Raw genomic sequence first — 18,197 nt, 5'->3', positions numbered from 1 at the left:
GTGTAAAAAGCTAAATATTTCAAATATTTCATTTGGTGGCTTTTTTTTTCCCCCTTTGGTCGCATAAGCCCTGACCTCTGGTGCAGGCTAGGAAAGCCTTTTCTCATATATTTGGGTAGTACTTTTTTCCTAGAGTAGGGATGTTTGGAGCTTTTTAACTTTCTCCTCTGGCCTAGAGTGAGGCTTTTTCCCTAGGAGACTGTGGTTGTTCTTCATGTAATTAATTCTTTTCTGTCACAGAATACCAGGACATCGACAACATCGTGGGTTTGTTCTCTGCTTGAGGCATCTGGTGGTTTAATATCGGGAGAATTCAGTATGTTGCAGACTATTTTTTAAAAAGGTGAAACAAACGGCAAGACTAAAGACTTCAGTGCAGTTTGATTCAGTTGACTGGGATTCTGGGATTCCAGATGCAGGATGGAAGTTCTCAAGTACTGTCAATCAGATTTGTAGACCTGTATTTTATGTTAAAAGCAACATAAAAATATTTAAAAATAATAAAAATAAATATTTTTTATTATTTAGACTTTTTTACAGTTCGGAGGCACTTATGTATCTGACAACTGTATGTCATTTTGTTCATCGTCAACAGTCTGCCAAATTGTGTTACTCAGGAAAAAAGCTTCTGCATTGTATCTTGAAAAGAGGCACTATTTCATTTTTGTTTCTAGTGGACAATTAAAATTCAGGATGTTATAGAGAATAAGCAGGGGTGTTATAAATGTAAATGAAGAAAAGATATGACGATATGGGAGGTGGTATGGGGCTTTAGCAGCTCCTCTCTGTTGCTGTTTCAGAATGCCTCCATCAGTCAGTTTTCTACGACACAGCTGTTCTCTTTATACAAACAAGGTCAGATAGTTTTCAGGAAGGATGCTGAACAAAACCAAAACAGTCAAAAGAACCACTCCTTGTATAGGCAGCAAAAGAGACAGTGTATATTGTACAGCTAGAGGAGGAAGGCCAAGGAGAATGCTCTTTTTTCTCCCTCTCAATTTTTGCACTTCTGGCTTTTCTTCACTTTTAACTGAATTTTGTATGTGAGATTAGAAAAAAAAGGGTAAAATGAGGTCAGTGGTCTACAGACATTATATATTGAGGGCCATTCCATGAATTGCTGGATGAAGAGGCGAGGTGATGGTCGCAAAGGGGGATGATGAAAACCAGGACTTTCGAGCAGGCTGCTTGCTCTCTGCCTGGTGCCTCCTGCTTTGCTGCAGCTGAGGAGGGTCACGATGAGGGACGCGATGCAGCAGGAGACGGAGGGAAGAGCAGGGAACCCTCCTGGATGAGAGGGGAATAGCGCAGAGAGGGAGAGCCCGTCATACTTGGTAAAGAAGCAGGAGCCAGGACTACTAAAATATGCTGAAGGGACTAATGTGCCATCTAAGAAAAAGTGAGGCAGTGGTTAAGAATACTCTTAACCAAGTTCCACAATTCTAAGGGGAAAAATCTTGATATTTGGAAAAGTACTAGGGTTCAATAAGCAGCTTTAACTATCACCTGTTTTAACACTACACTGTAAATATTTCTTAACATGTTTTATACTTGGACCTGTGATTTAATATGTCACTCTTCCTAAATTCTGGGACAGAAATCATTAAGAATTTGCTATGGGATAGTGTTATTCTTGAAGTTTTCCTATACTTCCAGCAAGGTAATTCCATTTCCTAATCTCATTCTCATTAACTGTCTTTCTTCTGTTCCATTTGCAACATCACAGTCTTTTTGAAAAGTGAGATAAAGTGTTTATTTGTTGAATTACACTTTACAATGTATATTAAGTTAGATTTTTATCACTTTTGTGTTATTCGCATTCTTCTTTGATGAGCATCTACTTTTCTAAATTCTGCTAATTCCTAGTATCCTTTTTGAGGAAATATTCATATATTTAGATTAACTTTAGGCAAGGAAGTTTTCTCCTTGCTTGGGGTACAGATTCGTAGCAGTTCTAGCATCTTTGTTTCGAAGAATATGTTATTTGATATTCAAATCAGCCGGACTGAAAAGCTCAGAGACAAAAAACCTAACTAATTTTCTTAGAACCTTATTTACAAAGTCATTTTTATTTAATCTTTGCTTTATAGTGAATCTTTTAACTCATAGTAAGTAGAACTTGGATATAAGGAATGATAGAGTTTTGTAACCAGAGTTTCTATTATTTATTAGACAAGCTAATAGGGACAGTAATTCAAAAGATTTAGAGAATTTTGAAAAATTAACTGTACTTGAAGCCTCCCATCCAGCGTTAGGATGGATGTGCTCAGATTTTGGCCTTTGTGATTTGTTGTGTGGGTGTCCTAAATTTAATGCCTGATAGTGACAGATACAGCTTAGAGAGGAATTCTCTTATCTCCTATTTTGAAATGCAAATCTCCAATTTCACCCCTCTTTCTATCCCCTTCTCTTTGCTTATTGCTGTGGTTTCCAATTTAGAATCATCTAGAAGCTAAAAACAAAGATTTGCTAAATCAGAGCAGAGCTAAACACCTGCAGGCCTTGTTAGCTAATGTGACACTTCAAGTGATTGTTTTTTTTGAAGCAGGTTTAAAACAAAATTAAAATGATAGAAGCAATGTGAATGAAAGAGTGAATGAAATTAATAACACCTTAAAGCATTATTTTTAATTTTAATTTTTGTATTTATTTTCTCATTTAGAGAATGAGAGAGCCTGTAGCAACTTCCTAACTTATGGCTGTATGAGAATTTTGTGGTACCATCTTCCTTTGAGCGGTGAGAGAAGGAGCAAAGGAAGATAAGGTATCATCCACCCAAAAGAAGGTTTCATGTTCCTGAAGGATGGTTCTGTAGCAGTATTCTCAAACCATTTTAAGGAAGTAATGATTACCTTCTTTTGCTTAAATTTCTGCAAAATTGACATGGTTTTACTTTCACATATTTATGATGTGAATGAATTCATTGCACTTGGGAGTTGCTTAGATGAAGAGGCCAATAGAAAAACAATTCTAGGTAGGAAAGTTTATTCGTTACCTTTCTTGTGCCATGGGAACATTGACATCCACTAAGGACCTATTAACACTCTGTTGTGGATTTTTTTCTTTGTTTGTTTTTCCAAAACAAGATTTAAATACCGCTGTCCCTTGTACACGTTCTGCCCTCTCTGAGAATGGCCAGAGGCTGCTTGCTCGCTTCTGCCTGTCCTTGCAGAGAGGGGAGGAACGGTTATTGTGAAAAATTAATGCAAAGTTGTGACTGACCAAGCCTCGTGCTTGGGCCTCATGCAGGGACTGAAGAATCATCTCAGTGCTATACTGAGCCTTTCTCAGCTGGATAGCATGGAGTGCAAATATTGCTCATAAAAGAAAAACTAAGGAGAAAAAAGGTGTCTGGGAGGCCGTAAGATCCAGAACTGCTGTTCTGGTGCTTATGCTAAGGAGATTTGCTCAAAGCTATATTTAAAAAGTCTAGATCTGTTGCTCTGTTGCTCTAAAAAGCCTGCCCAGAAAGGCTTGGCCAAGACACCGAGGAGCTCGTGTATCTGCTCTATGGGGGCGGATTGTGGTGACAGGGAGAGACCCCTTTGCTCACGGAGCTCAAGAAGTGGCTCCTGATGGGAGGACTAGGGCTGTCCTGTGCCTAGGCCACTAACTGGTGATACTTGTCCGATCATCCAGTGTCCCTTGGTAATGTGCTACCTTATGCCCTCCTTTCTGGACTCATACATTTTAATTTTTTCTTGAAGCGAAGATATAAAGCTTTGATTTCAGACACAAATTTAAGCATGTCTCCGTGGGAGCTGAGTGTCTCCCACTGTATTCTAGGATAACTAATCGGTTAAACTTAGAGATCAATTTTAGGTGTCTTAATCGTGAACTGAATCCTACTCAGACTTCTGTTATTTCTGTTTGGTGGCTAGCACATTTAGCCCGAATTTTTGCTTACCCTTACCCACTCTTAATAAATATGGTGATTAAAATACGGCAAATGTATTTTAAAATAATTATATCTATCTAGTAGAGATTTTTGAATCATTGCAGCTACAAGAAGCAACTGTTTGCAGAATTAAAATTCTTCCAAAATTCACGTGCTACTGATTTTATCGTTTCTTTCAAACAACGTGCTCGTGGTAACTCAGACCTGGAGGGTCGTGCTCTTTGGTGGGGAGGCAGAGCCGGGCGGCTGGCACGGCCGCAACGCCTGGCCCCGGGTCCCAGGGCAGCGGCTGCCTCGCGCCATCGCCGGAGCCAGTGGCGCGACCCGCACGGCCAGGATGGTTCGCTCAGTCGTCTGCAGCACTGGATGTTGGCCCTGCTTTTCTGTTTGAACCCCAGTGAACAAGTAACATGTGTAGGTGTTGGCATTTACAAGTCCCACGTCTTGCATTTGTTGTACTCTAAGCAGTTGTGTTTTGATAGCAAACAACTGGTTCTGCTGGTGCTAGGATGGCGCTGGAGGGAAGCTCATGGCCTCTTCTCCTGCACGCTGCTGTGGACGAGCAGCCTCGCACTGACCGCGCTGGCGGGTGACGGGCAGAGCGGGGGCTGTGCCGCGTCCGCGAGGCCGAGCGCTCCTGCTGCCGGGGACGTCGCGCGTGGCAGCCTTTGCTGGCGCGGGCCGGGCGCGTGAAGCACCACAGCACCCAGCTCCGTTCTGTGTGCACTGAACCCCTCCTGGTGCAGGGGGTCTCTCTGCAGCCAGTGCCAGGACTTGTCTCACAAGTGTGTAATACGGAAAGGGTGACTTGGTCATTCCCGAATTTGTCCTCTATTGCAGGCCAGGGAGCAGGCTGCCACCGCCATACGTGATGCTGAAACCGTGGCTGCCTGCCTCCCATCTGTCCCCGTTTCCTTTCCCCACTCCCATCGCTTCCACGGAGCATCACAACAGCCACTGCAGGAGCAAAAGCCTCTACTCTTCCCTGACCAATGAGCTGTTGCTTCCGAAATAGAAAGTCCTTTTCAGACTAGGTGAATGTGCACACAGCAATTACTGTTTTGGGTTCTCTTCCTCCCTACACAGATTCCATAGTTTAATTTTAGCTTCGGAAAAAAAATGGAGATGAACAGCAGATGCGCTAGAGGACTTTCAGATAGGGTTGCACAAGTAGCACAAGCTCATGTTGATATTCCTGGAGCTAGCACTAATTTACGTGATTATTTATTATTGCACACAGAACCAGTAAAATTCAATGGTATGTTTGCTAGATTATAGGTTGACTGATAATCAGGACCAGTGTTGGTGTAGAAACTGCAGATGCTCACAAAGGGCAAATTGCATTAACTACAGGCTCTAAAATGTAAAGTAAACTTTATTATCCTTGAACCACAAAATAGATTTCTTTGGTTGTACAAATTTCACTAGTTACAGTCTTGATGCGCTAATTTTCCCTCAGAGTCTCTCAGGAGAGAACGGGAGAGAACCCAGAGCCTGGCACCAGGTACCGCAAAGGGAAAGGAAAGAAAAATCACAAGTTAGTCACCAAAACCAATCCAGGATTGTTTCCAAAATTGCTCTTGTTAAAAAGCAAATGCTAAAATTAGATTTAAAAAGGAAAGCTCAACTTGCTGATGATGGAAGCAGCCATAGCTGCAGTTTGAGATTATCAGAATTCCCCCTTCAAAGCCCTGCAAAATTAAAACATACAAAGTCAGTTAAAATGATCCACTGCATTTTGGCATGAAGGGAGATTCTCAACTAAACGAGCTGCATCCAGTCATTCAGCAAATATACAAGCAGAAGTGCCTGCTGCTCCCGAGCCACATCCAGTCCCTGCGAGGCCTCAGCTACATCTGCTCTTGCTCGGAGGGGCTCAGCAGAGAGCGCCGGTGCATCAGGGCAGGCAGGTCAGGTTACTGCCAAGGCCCTTTGCCTTTCTCTCTTCTGTGGGAGGCATTAAAAATAATAGTGAAAAGGACATTTACTTCAGTAGTGGGCAGTAGAGCAGGAGAGACTGATTTCAGAACAAAGCTGTAAGTAGTGTGCGCCTCCTCCACGTTTGCAAAGTTCACTCCAAACCGAATCTGTTCTAAGCCCTCGTTTCATGAAGGAAAACAGCAAATCACACCCCGGCTCCTTTGCTTTTCTTGCATGGGCAAGCAAGTCTTTGCCCTGTTCTGCATGGAGAGGGCCTCAAGCCAGCGTGCTGGCAGACAGCAGCGCTGGGTGGTTATTGCAAGGCAAAGGCCAGACCCGTCCTCCTCGCCGGCGCTCCAGCCCTCGCGCCTGCTCCGTGCCGCGTCCCTTCCCAGTGCTCATGGGCAGTGCAGTGGATCCACCACTAGTGTCCTCCTCCCTGGAAGATCCCGGTACTCCTAACTTAACCCCAGCAACGTCATCTACCTTTCCCCATTTGCTGAATCCTAACCCACTACCTTATCTGCTGTTTACACCTCCTACCTCTGCCACCATATCCTAATACCCAACTATTCTGTCCCCTATTGCTGTCACACGTGCACACTGCTATATTCTCACTACCGCGGTTCAGCTTCTTTCTCCGTCCCGCCCCAGTCGTGATGGTGACGGCAGACGGCCCCGTCTCCCGCCGCGTGCGCAGTGCGTTGGGTGGCGAACACCGCGCGCGCGGGACGCCCCACGCACGGGCACCCCTCGGTGACTGTCTCCCAAAGAGCAGCTTCCACACGGGCCAGAGAGCTGCTCTCGGAGGTAAGCGGAAGGGAGCTGGTGCTTCCTGGAGCTGGCACGGGCTCCTGCTCGCTCAGGCTCCTCTCGAGCACGCCGGTGTCGGCGTCAGAGGGAGGCACTTCACTGATTTGTGTTTTTTTTTCCTTCGCCTCAAAGCTACCGCCTTCCACGTGCTCCCAGGAGAAATGGAGGTGACACTGTGTGCGGGAGGTGGAAGGAGATGCTTCTTGGCAAAAGACTGGAAATTAAATAGCAGTAAAGGCTGGAACTCCCTTCAAATTCATACCAGAATAGAAGCTCCCCTATTAATCATTAAACATCCAAGTTGAGGAAACAACACCCGGAGCGCCCACACTCACGCGTCTGCTCTCCCTGTGCTACCCCCCGCCCCCCTCACACAATATTTACAGGCTAACGCGCTGCAGCGCCCGCCGTCCTGCCCACACTCCTCTCCGCTGGCCTCCAGGAAGTCTTGTGTCGTCCCCCTTCGCCTGGGGCGGGCCCCAGCGTGTCGCGGGGTGAGAACAGAGGGCGGTTCGCAGCCTCGAAGGCAGTCAGTTAACCAAGATGCTTCCTGGGTGCCCAGGTGGCACCCGGAGCGCAGGAGGCAGCTGCGGGGAGCCCAGCGCCGTCCCGAGGGCGCAGGAAGCTCCGGAGCCCCGTGCGGGGCCGTCCCAGTGCCCAGGTGCCGCAGTCCCTACGTGGGGACGGCAGCCTCCAGGCTGCGCCGGCTGTGCCGCAGCTTGCGCTTGCTGCTGTACAGAGCCATTTCCTCAAGTGCTGATGCAGTTGGCGTTGATGAATCGTGTGTTAGTAACATTTCCTCGTCCTCTTGCTGCCCGTCCTGCTCCTGGAGAACTGTGTGGACACAAAAGTTGAGGTTTTAGGAGAAAGGGCTAGGTTAGGTAGCAGATCTAAGCATAAAGATACAGCCCCGCGGTGCCTCACATTTAACATGTAAGTCTTTCAGATGGCATTTAAGCCAATCCTGTGCCCTGTTGGTGTTTTCAGGTGTAGTGCACGTACTGATGTTACGGATTTTGAGAAGGAATTCACACGTCTGAGAAGATTTCCATCCCCAGCACGCAGGCCTCACTCAGGAAGTGCCAAGCCTTAGGAAACACAGGGATAGTGACAGGCCCCAGGGGCATCCTCGTGCTCCAAGCACGGACGCAGCGTTAGCAGAGCACCAAGCACTGACAGGCAGCGTGAGCAGCGCACGGGGCGCCGCGGTAAAGAGATGCCAGCACCTGGGCTGCGCTTCGTGTACAAGTTACACAGGTAAGTCTTTTTTTGTAAATTCTGAATTTCGCTTGTGCCTAAAGGAACTCACCAAAACACGATACTCTGTCAGGGCAGCCCCTCTGTTAGCTTTCTATCGGGCCCCTTGGGGATGTGAACTGCTTGTGAAATACCCTGTGGTTACAGGGGCTTTTCTCTTCCCAAAAGCAACGAGTGCCACTTATCCAGGAGCTTAGACCAGTACCTGGAACATCTACCTTTTGCAGTAGTGTGACCTGAGCAATGCCCATGAGATACTTGGAAAAAATATCCACTAAAGAAGGGAAGAAGGAAAAAAGCTCCATTAAAATAACACATTTTTTCTCCTCAAATACCAGCTGACTCCTCAGAAGCCCTTCTCCACATTTTTTTTAATTTAATACAGAATATCAAATAATAATAAAAAAAAATCTATGAAGACATATCAGAGCAGAGGTGCATTCTGCTGAGTGGCAGCAATCTCTCTGCTCCAGAAACAGACTCCAAAATGCCTCCCTCATTACAGGGCCCAAGCAGGACTATTTACTGTAGTCCAGGATTGTTCCTGAACTACTCCCTGTAGCGTAACTTGCTGTTTGAAAAGACCTCAGGACCAAAGGAACGTAGATGGCAAATCTGGGATCTTGAAAGGATACTAAGACTGATAGGATGACTGACTTCCAGATGAGGCACAGCAGTATAGAAGAAAAGCATACATGGACATGCAGATAAAAACACAGACTGGGGAGAGAGGGAGATGAAGACAGTTTCTCCAAGGGCAGGCAGGCAGGCCTCTGAACCCACTGCAAGCGGCCAACATGCGTGAAGCATCACCTCAAAGCAGCACCCTGCTCTCCCAGGTTCCTCAGCTAACACTTCTAATGAAACAGGCTGCCAGGGGATAAGGTAGCACGGCTCTCCGCAGATTAATACTTAATTAAAGCACGGAAAAGGTGTAGGAAGAAACTCCTCTGTTTTAGAAGCAGGTTGTTATCTGCAGTACAGTCAGTGCTTGGTATGTAATGAGTGAGAGAAGGAAGGTGCCAGTGATCCCAAGTCATGTATCTGGGCAGACAAATGAAACATTACTACAAAAAACAGGTCATTAGGATTTTACAGAGTTGACTCGGCAATAACACGGCATTTGAAATATCCTATACATGTATATAGATGCAAGAAAGCAGTGAACAAATGAACTCTGAAATTACCAGCTTCTGACTTTAAAAAGTGCTGTAACACAAACTGCTGCAGTCTCAGGCAGTATTCTGGAAAGAACCACTTTATGTTTATCATCTTTGACTCTTTGTTCTTCCCCAGACTAATGCCAGACACAAAATACTGGGCTAGCCTGGATCTCTTTCCTTATGTTATTGGATGAAACTTGAGCTTGGTAAACTAACATAATCCTAACTGCATATAAAATGCAACATCCTTAAAATGAGATGACCCTTGCAGGGGGGCTTTATGCTAACATTCCCTGCAGCAAGCAGCAAGATATCCTTGGAGTGTCTGTTATAGCAGTTTTCTAACAAAAAGGTGAGCACTGCTAATGAGTTTGTCCTGTGGTCAAAAAGCCAAAGTTTCATGATCAGGGTCAGTTTTATTAAAACCCTAATGTGGTAAAGGGATTCCAAGAAGGAATGTCACAGCAATTATAACAATTAGACATTTTTAAAGCTATATTAAATTCACATATAAGTGAAAGGCTCCATAGGAGCCCTGAATCCCTCAAAGCTTGGCAAGCATATCCAGGACGAGCTGTATAATTTAGGAAACACTAATTTATATTTAGCATTACTAAAGGGATGGGGACACAACAGTTTCTGGTGCAGACTCTATAACACATGTTGCAATGACTTGATTTACATCTGATTAGCTGTGGCATAGAGCAGAACTTTGTATCCTTGGCCACTAGGAAGGATGATGTTCACCTGGCTCCAAGCCCTGCAGAAACTGGTGCCTGAAATGCCTGGAACTGCCCATGTACTTGGGGGTGGAGGAAGCTGAAACTTGAAAGCTTTGGCCTGTATCAAAATAGCCTAGCTGCATCCTCACCTGTTATCCTTACAGCCTGAATTTTGGACAACATGCATGCTTTTTGGTGCCTCACACATCACAGCCTCAAACAGTGATCTAAGGCTTACCTAGCCTAAAGACTAGGTCAAAAAGTGCTTAATAGAGCATCATGCTCTTTTTTCATTTTTTTAACCACCTAAGAATTACTTTTATTCTCTTTTAGGACTGATGGATGACAGGCATCTGAGGAGGTCTGACGTCCCTGTGCAGGTGCTGATTAATTCCTGGTGCTTCTATAAACTCCCTAGTTATGCAGACTGACCGAACGGGCCAGCTCAGAGAAGAAACCCATGGCTGAGACCTACACCGACAGGTGAACACGATACTTTTCACATGAAAACGGGCTGTAGCACCTGCTTCTAGAAATGGCCAGCACAAGGATCAACTGCCTGGAGTGCAGCCTTTACTAAGGAGATGTACCACGAGAAAACCGAGGGAGAAACTGTCTCTTGTATACATTAAAGGTGAGTGTGGGGGGAATAGTTGCCAAGCAGGCAAAAAAAAAGCAGTGCTAACTGTTGAAAGAAACAGAACTACTATTAGGGAGCAGGTCCTGCTGAGCTCCACACTGCTGTAACTACCACCCAGAGAAGCAGGAGACAGTCTGAGCTGCTTATTTTGTACTTGGATACAAGAAGACACAGCAGCCAGCACGGCCTGAGCAAGATTTCAGTGTTGTTTATTTGGTCTCCCTGCCACATGGGCTCATGAGGTCAGAGCTAGCGAGTCACCTGGGCACTCAGGCATCCAAACGCTCTGAAACCCTAAACCAGGAACAATTTATCTGCCATTACTTCTGCTAGGGCAAAGAATCTGCCTGCCCGCAGCATGGGCTCTGGGCAGGCCCTGTGCAAGGCGGGTTATTTACCTACTGCGGACGCCAGGGGCCAACACTTCCCCCCATGCTCGGCCCACTCTTTGCTCCAAAACAAAAAGCAGGAAGAAAGTCGGCATGCTGGTCACACATCAGCAGGTTAGTCACCACTAAAGCACACTGCAAAAGTCCTACCCAGAACTCAGTGTGGCGAGTTGGGAGCGTTCATTCTAGAACAGGAAAAAGAAATAAAAGGACATTGCCTCAAGCAGCAAGAAACTGGTGTCCTCCTTGCTGATTCCACAGGCAGGCAAAGGGGCCCCGGAACCCTCCAGAATCACTGTGGGAAGCAAGCAGTACAAGTAGGACTCCACCTTGGCCATCAACTTACCTGAGTTATTTCTGTCATCTATGTATCTGTGATCATCAGCTGCATCAGGTGACTGGAAAAGAACAAAATACATGAGCATCTACAGCTGTTACACTAGTGCCAGGTGAATGCCTGGCCTGCAGCCTCCCAACATGCTGCAGAGGACCCTTCCCACTCAAAGCTCTGGTGACACAGCAGCTGGGCACAGGATCACACACCAATCCTCCATGGTACAGCCAGGTAGCCGCTTGCTTGGATTGTAGCCCAACAGAATTGTCCTCTTAGTACTTATAGGTGGGCAGGGAGGGTACACAAAGGAAGTGACAGGAAAAGCAGAAAGAAGAAAGGGAGCAGAAACACGAGAGCCAGGACATGAAAACTCTACACTTCTTCGACAGCCCTGGATCCTAATTGTGCCCATGCAGCGTTTCCAGGCCTAGCTCCATGAGCAGGGGCTTTCCTCAGTGTTTGGCTGTGCAGAGAACTCGCGTGGGCTTGCAGCCTACCAGGGAGGCAACATCCTTTGAGACAGCTTTGGAGAGAGGCTGAAGTGGTAATTAGGAAACTCCACCACTTTCTACTAACTTAATAGCTGCTGCCTTCACAAACTGGAGACTACTCCCAACAATCACAGCTGTGATGTTGTGACCAGAGTTTTAACATGGTCATGAACTTGAGGTGGATTGAGAATCAGCTCTACTGTGGAGACAGTTATAAATGTTCCGAGTTCTTGTTGTAGGTCAAACAACTCTATTAAGGTCCTCTGTTTACCACAAAAATGACTGCATTTATGTCTTGTACCATCCAGGTTTGTACACAATATTTATGCTGAGGAGCTAAACACTTCTCTGAGTTATACAAACACAGGGATAGGATTTCAGAAGAGCTCAGTATCCAAATCTAATAATGCCAAACTATTTTGAAAGTTCTCGTCACTGCTGAGCAACATCTGTTTGTTTGGGATCTTCTCCTTAGCTCAAGAACAGCACAAGTGCAATTTCAAACTGCAGGATAAAAGATGACAGCTCTGTGGACTTATATGGAAAGCACTGCAAAAGTTGCACAGCTGTGAGAAGTCCAAGGCGCATTCATCTCCATATAAGCTTTGTCAGTTTTGTGCAAACCAGTAAGGCAGGAAGGAAGGGGAGCTGATCTCAGACTATTTAGTCCTTAGAAATAAAGCCATGGCGTGGTAAGAGCCACGCTCTCCACGGAGAGCAGAGCACAGGGGACAGTTATGATTTTGGCACGTACTGCTGAGGAGCTTAAGCAGGTCAAAGCCTAACATGGCAATGCTGCTAGATATCCCTGCAAAACACAACGTAACCCCAGCTATCTAACATTACCACTTCTTTGTCTTCATAGTTAAAAAGAAAAAAAAAAAGTATTATGAATGCATAGTGTCTCCTCAGATCAACTGTCACAAATGCAATCAGTTAATGACAGACCCAGACAAATAAGAGGTATATCACAGGAATGAACAGCACCTTAAATGAAATGAGTTTTTCCCCAAGAACCCGGCCAAGGCGCTTGCCTGGCAGGTGTGTGGGTGCTCTCTTCACATGATTACTCCTTAATTCAGCTACAGCAGAGTTACCACGATTGGCAGTTGTCAGCACAGCTCTTTCTTTGGCAGGGTGCTGGATACGCTCTAGGTTAAAACTGAATTTGCTCCAATTTGAAACTTGTTGGCAATCAAACGGTTTTGTAGATTTTTGCCCCTTTTAATTCTCATTTTTCACTTTAATATGTTTCCGAATCAATTGATTGCCTCTAGAAGTTTGTCAGGGTTGCCATGGGGTCGCATCATGTCCAAGTGTGGTGACCTTAAAAACACTGAGAAATGATGCTCTAAGGTGAAGATGGAGCTGCTTTATATTTGCAAAGGCTTTTTTGCAAAGGTTTTAAAACCATCTGGATCAATTGTATCACAATCCCACTTCAATGAAGCCTTCAGGAATAACTGAATTATATAGCGTGGCTGGTGATCATTGCCTCCCACACTGACAGAGCCTCTGAAGAGGACTTCAAGTGGTCCACCCCAGGTCCTCACTGCATTTGCAGGCACTACCACCAAATCAGGCTCTAACCAATCTAGCGGCTGGCAGGAATTCAGCATGCAGTTTATACCTGGATTTCGTACACAGGTTTGGAAGAAGGGATGGCGGCAAACTCCCGGTAGTCAAACTTCTTTTCGGACAGGGACTAGAAAGGACAGCAAGAGAGGACATAGAGAAGAAAGAGTAAGGGGAGAGGAACAGATGGAAGAACAGCAGCAAGCAGAGTGATTTATACAGAGACAAAAGCAGAGCGTCATTCTCAGTTAGTGCCAAGGCGTGCCTGGATACAGCCTCTGAAATGAAGCATCTCTGGGACATTGTCTTTTATCTCCTCTGGCATCAGGACAGGGGCACCAAGCTGCAGAGAAGGCATTACGTGCTCCAGCAAACGGCACACCAAGACAGGTAACGCCCCTGTCTTCATGGGAAAAATAGTGACAATATTCCTGATAGCGTTAGCAGAGCCGGAATTTCAGTCCAGAGTTGGCTCTATTGGGTGAGCTTAGGCAACGCTGTGCCCCCCTTGGTGCAGCTGTTTCCAATCTTCTGTTTGTCTGTCTTACTAATTTGGGAAGCTGTCTGCAACAATCCTCCTGCATTTATGTAGTGTCTAGACAAGCAAGATGCTGCTCTCAGCTGGACCTCTCGGTTTTATACTATGAAGAAACAAGCAGGTGAAATCTCTGGAATGAAAGGCTTTCTGAATGCAGAGATGGAGGAAAAGGATTGAGAAGAAAGGATATAAAATAAAATAAACCAGAATAAAACAGGGAAACAGAAACCAAACACAAACTCAATTGTTAAAATGGGGATGCTTCTAGCAATGGGCATGGCAGAGTTCCAAGCAAGATGCCCTCATCATCATTCTGCACATCATGCAAACAGACCCGTTTAAAGTATTTATGTAGGGATCCTGTGACCCAGATGTATGATCCATGCCCCAGGTCAGTGACTGACAAATCCCAAGATTATAGACAAAATAACAAAAGTAAGCAGAAGTATCTCATACCAGCCTTCCTGGAGAAGTGACATTCCTGGGACTGCAGTCTGCAAAATAAGATGTGAAAGCTCTAGTTAGTGAATGGCTATATTACACACAACACTTTCCCTGTCATTCAGCGACATTTAAGTGTAATAAAAGACTGTGCTCAGGAGAGACTGCCTCCTCGGCACAAGCGCCTCTTTCCTGCCCTGGAACAGCATCTCAGATCTTTAAGTCTCTTTTCTATAGGTCAGGACTATACCCTATGCTAAGAGGTGTCACATACCAAAAGGACCTTCTAGTCTAGGCAGAATGAAGAAACTTTCAACTGGTCTGTTTTCAATCACAAGAAAGCAGCTGAACTAGACAAGCGATAACTCTCGTTCCTCAGAGACAGGGGTACGGTACCTTCGAGCGGTGTTGGCGACGGCGTAGGAGCAGGTGAAGGTGACTCTGCCAGCTGCTCCAGAGTGCTGCGTTTTTTTCCCTCCTTGGATTTAGCAATAACCATTTGGGCTTTAAGAGCGTCCTGTTCAAGTGACTTCATCCTGCCTCAGGAAGAAGGGGTGGAGAGAAACATATATGACACATCAGTGTGTAGCAGCCAATCCCCGCTCCTGTGGCAAGCAGACAGTCCACAGAGAAGAGGCTGAGCGCAGAAAGGTGAGATGAGCACAATGGCCCTTGGCTTCTCGAGGGAGACAGGTTTCCAGAGCAGGAATGAACAGCTTGTCTTGCTGTCATCAGGCATTAGTGTCCCAAAACACACATAGTCAAGTGCCTTGAATAGGCAAAACCTAGAGCTAAGCACCAACCCCCTGAGAAGCTGTAGGCCTTTCTGGAGGTGTCCTACAAGATGGGAGAGCAACCCAGCTTAGGAAGGAGGAAGGTGAACAGCCTGGGAACAGTTTTCACGGGCTTTAGTCTCCTCCGTGCTCTCAGCGTGTTAACACTCTTCTGCCATGAGGAAAGAAGGAGCGATCTAGGAAAACGTGGGCTCTGCTCCCCGAACAGTGGACAGGCCCAGCACCCCTCCAAGTCACTCGCCTCGAGCTGACTGCCAGGGGCTGTGAGACCACAGCAAAATGAGAACCAACAGCCACACTACAATTTCCTCCTAGACGCAAGAGGACGCGTCTGAGAGCAGGGGCGCTCGGGGACTGTGGAACATGCAGCTGGCAGGAGGGGCTGTGCACACCTGGATTGGCTTCCTGACCCCAGGGTTCTGGAGACGTGACTCTGCCTTGGACTAGGCATCTGAGCTGGCCTGGCCCCAGGAGCAGCCGCCCACTGCCGGGACTGGTACAACTTCCTGGCCAGATCCTGCTCGTACTGTTTAATACTGTCTTCAAGAGCTGAGGATCTGAGAATGAGGAGCAGAAAGGGAAGGAGGAAGAAGAGGAGGAGAAAGAGGAAAAGGAGATGATGGTGATGAACATCATAGCAGACTAGCGCAGGGAAAGAAAGAAACAGATCAGGAACATACCCTGGTGAGAAAAAATACATGTCTGATAGAGGGGTAGCCTTGATGAAAACAGGCTCCTGTATCTGATCCTGTCCAACAACAATGCTGCAGAAGAAGCCAAAGTCTCCAGAGGGCAATCTGAGCTGGCAGGCCAGAGGCGTTGGCCTTTAGAGCCTCAGCATCTAGGGACTGCCCTGCTCGAGCGCTGGGACACGAAGACGAGCAAGGGCCCAGCTGGCCAACAGAAAGAGCCCAGCAGCAGTTGCAAAGAATTATGTGTGAGTGCACATGTGAAGCTGACCTGAGCACGAGGCAGGATTCTCTGGGTGTGCACATGCACTTGGACAGCAGCTAGTGCACAGCTGCATACCCCTGTTTGTGACCATCTGTGAGCATGCGCCCTTTCTTGGCCATGAGAAAAAGGGATGTAAAATGGACAACTGCACCAGGAGAGATGTATTTGCCACGGGGCCTGGGACACACGCGATGATTGAGCGTTGAAAGCGTAATTCATGAAAGAGTATTTGCATGTTGGGCGTGCAGCCCTTTCTAGACCCTTGCTGTCCCACCTGCATACGCCTTTACCCTCTCCATCCTCCTCCCATGGCACGAATTCCAGCAGCTGTGTGTGCGCAGACCGCTCATGTAGCATGGGCCCCACCGTGCTTGTCCCAGCAGAGCACGCAGTGGGGCACGTGGCCGGGCAAGGCACTGGTGACTGAGCACACAAAAGGAAAGCCCGGGAACATGCAAACAGATGGGGTCATGCAGACCAGGGAAATGCAAAAAAATCAGAAAAGAGAAGATTAGAAAGTAAAGTCTGTGGCATGCACTTAAAGAGAGCACAGGTTAGTGAAGCTGCAGCACCAGATGCAGGACAACCCAAGTCCTCCCTCCCACAGGCACTGCTGGGGCTCCCTGGCGCCTAGTGCAGAGCCCGGCTGCCTGGCATGTCCCAGCTGAGCAGACAGGCCAGGACGAGGTGCCCATGCTGCGGATGGGAGGTGGCAGGGACAGCCCAGCACACACGGAGCTCAGGCGCCCACCCCTGGCCTACAGAAAGGAGCTGTCATGGTGGGGACTGCTTGCCTTGGGCCAATGCCAAAATAAGCAAGGCATTAGCCCTACCCAAGGAACCAGCCAGGCCCTTCTTGAGAGCTGAGGACAGAGCGATGCCTTGGAGGGTTTGGAACATGGAGATTTCCGTTCCACACGCAGCAGCCAGACCGCTGCGCTCCGCACTCCCTAATCTCCCTAACAGTGCAAGGCAAAACTTCTGTTGTGTCCTGAGGAGTTCCAGCAAATACCCAGCTGATCCAGATGACAGGCAAGTGTATAGTGTTGGCACAAGAGTCAATAATGTTCGCATTAAAAAAATGCTGCAGTATTTTTCAGCATCAGAAGCTGTTCTGGGGGCAATAGCAGCAAGCTCTGCTAAGAGCACAGTGTCTGAGGCAGCTGGTGCACGTGCTGTGACCCACGAGCAGTGTCCTCACAGTTACGTTGTGTTCAGAGGTTTGCATTATGGGCAATGTTATGGTCTTCCATTCTGTATCTTAAACAAATCTTTCCGTCTCTCTGTTACTTCTCAAAGCACAGTCCTGTTGATTTTCAGGCAGAGCACTCTAAAAGACAACTTCTGTTTCATTAGGGCAAATACAACAAAGAAGGACTTTTTGGGTGCAAAGCCTGAGCAGCCACTTAGGCTGGATGCTTACTCTTTGTGGTGCTTATGCATCACGTGGAACTTCAGCGTTTACGAGTTAATGCTCACGGCCTCCCTGTGAGGCAGAGAACTGCTGCTACACTCAGCTCACGGCTGCATCTACGAGAGAGGGTGACCTGCCCAGGGCCAGAAGGAACTGCAGGGCAGAGTAAGAATCTGCACCTGGTCAGCCCAGCCTCAGCCCTGCCTCTCCTGAGCAATGGCTTGTGAGCACATTAGCTCTCCAACTTGGAGCCCTACAATGCAAGGATGGTGCCTCTATTCCAGTAAGAGCAGATCACAAATTCTTTTCCATTTATCGAGGTTTTGTGAAAAGGTTGTTCCTCAAAGTAATACTTTGGTTATTGGTTCTGTGCGAGCTCTCAGCCAAATCATAGTTTACATAATAATAATCATTTAGTATGTCAAATATGTACTTTCACTATTTTTTCCCCAGTTTTTGAGTTAGATTTTCCCTCTTGGCTGCTTTATAGGACTTGTTTTTGAATATTTTTAAAAAGCTACATGAGAATCCATTCTATTTAGAAAATATACTGTAAATAATATAAAAAAATTACATGTCCTATGAAAAATAGGAAATAAAGTCTTTGCTTTATAAGAAAATACAAAACTTCATTTGTAAAGGATGCTACCTGAAAAAGCAGGCTTGATTTCAAAGGTGTATTAAGCATGTTATAAGAAGAAAGAACTCAAATCTTCTCTGAATTCTGATTCATACAACAGAGAGGCTTTCCAGGGAGCTGTTCAGTTTTCCGACCGCACAGGGCAGCGCAGTGAAATGCAGGCAAGTGCTTCCCAAAAACTTCCCACCGAGACACAGATTTGGCTGGGGACTCC

The 18,197-nt window shown here is 46.5% G+C and overlaps 1 protein-coding gene across 2 annotated transcripts in view; it reads right to left on the bottom strand.

The window, feature by feature from the left end:
• Nucleotides 1-7,087: 7,087 nt before the first annotated feature.
• The window catches only part of SCRIB (scribble planar cell polarity protein), a 91,620-nt gene continuing 80,510 nt past the window's right edge, over nt 7,088-18,197 (bottom strand). For both annotated transcript variants that reach the window (XM_088540177.1, XM_088540176.1), the window contains 6 exons: nt 15,368-15,532; nt 14,578-14,717; nt 14,197-14,234; nt 13,258-13,332; nt 11,149-11,200; nt 7,088-7,465 (listed from right to left, as the gene is read on the bottom strand). In XM_088540177.1, coding sequence (XP_088396303.1) covers nt 7,305-7,465; nt 11,149-11,200; nt 13,258-13,332; nt 14,197-14,234; nt 14,578-14,717; nt 15,368-15,532 — 631 coding nt within the window. In that variant the 3' untranslated portion in view covers nt 7,088-7,304. The remainder of the gene's footprint in view (nt 7,466-11,148; nt 11,201-13,257; nt 13,333-14,196; nt 14,235-14,577; nt 14,718-15,367; nt 15,533-18,197) is intronic.

The sequence above is a fragment of the Tinamus guttatus genome, unplaced genomic scaffold (assembly GCF_059628265.1).
Source record: "Tinamus guttatus ecotype Peru unplaced genomic scaffold, ASM5962826v1 Tinamus_guttatus_pri_ptg000056l, whole genome shotgun sequence".
In the NCBI taxonomy this organism is placed as follows: domain Eukaryota; kingdom Metazoa; phylum Chordata; class Aves; order Tinamiformes; family Tinamidae; genus Tinamus; species Tinamus guttatus.
The sequence above is the reverse complement of the archived record's forward strand: the minus strand, read 5'-3'. Positions and strand labels throughout refer to the sequence as shown.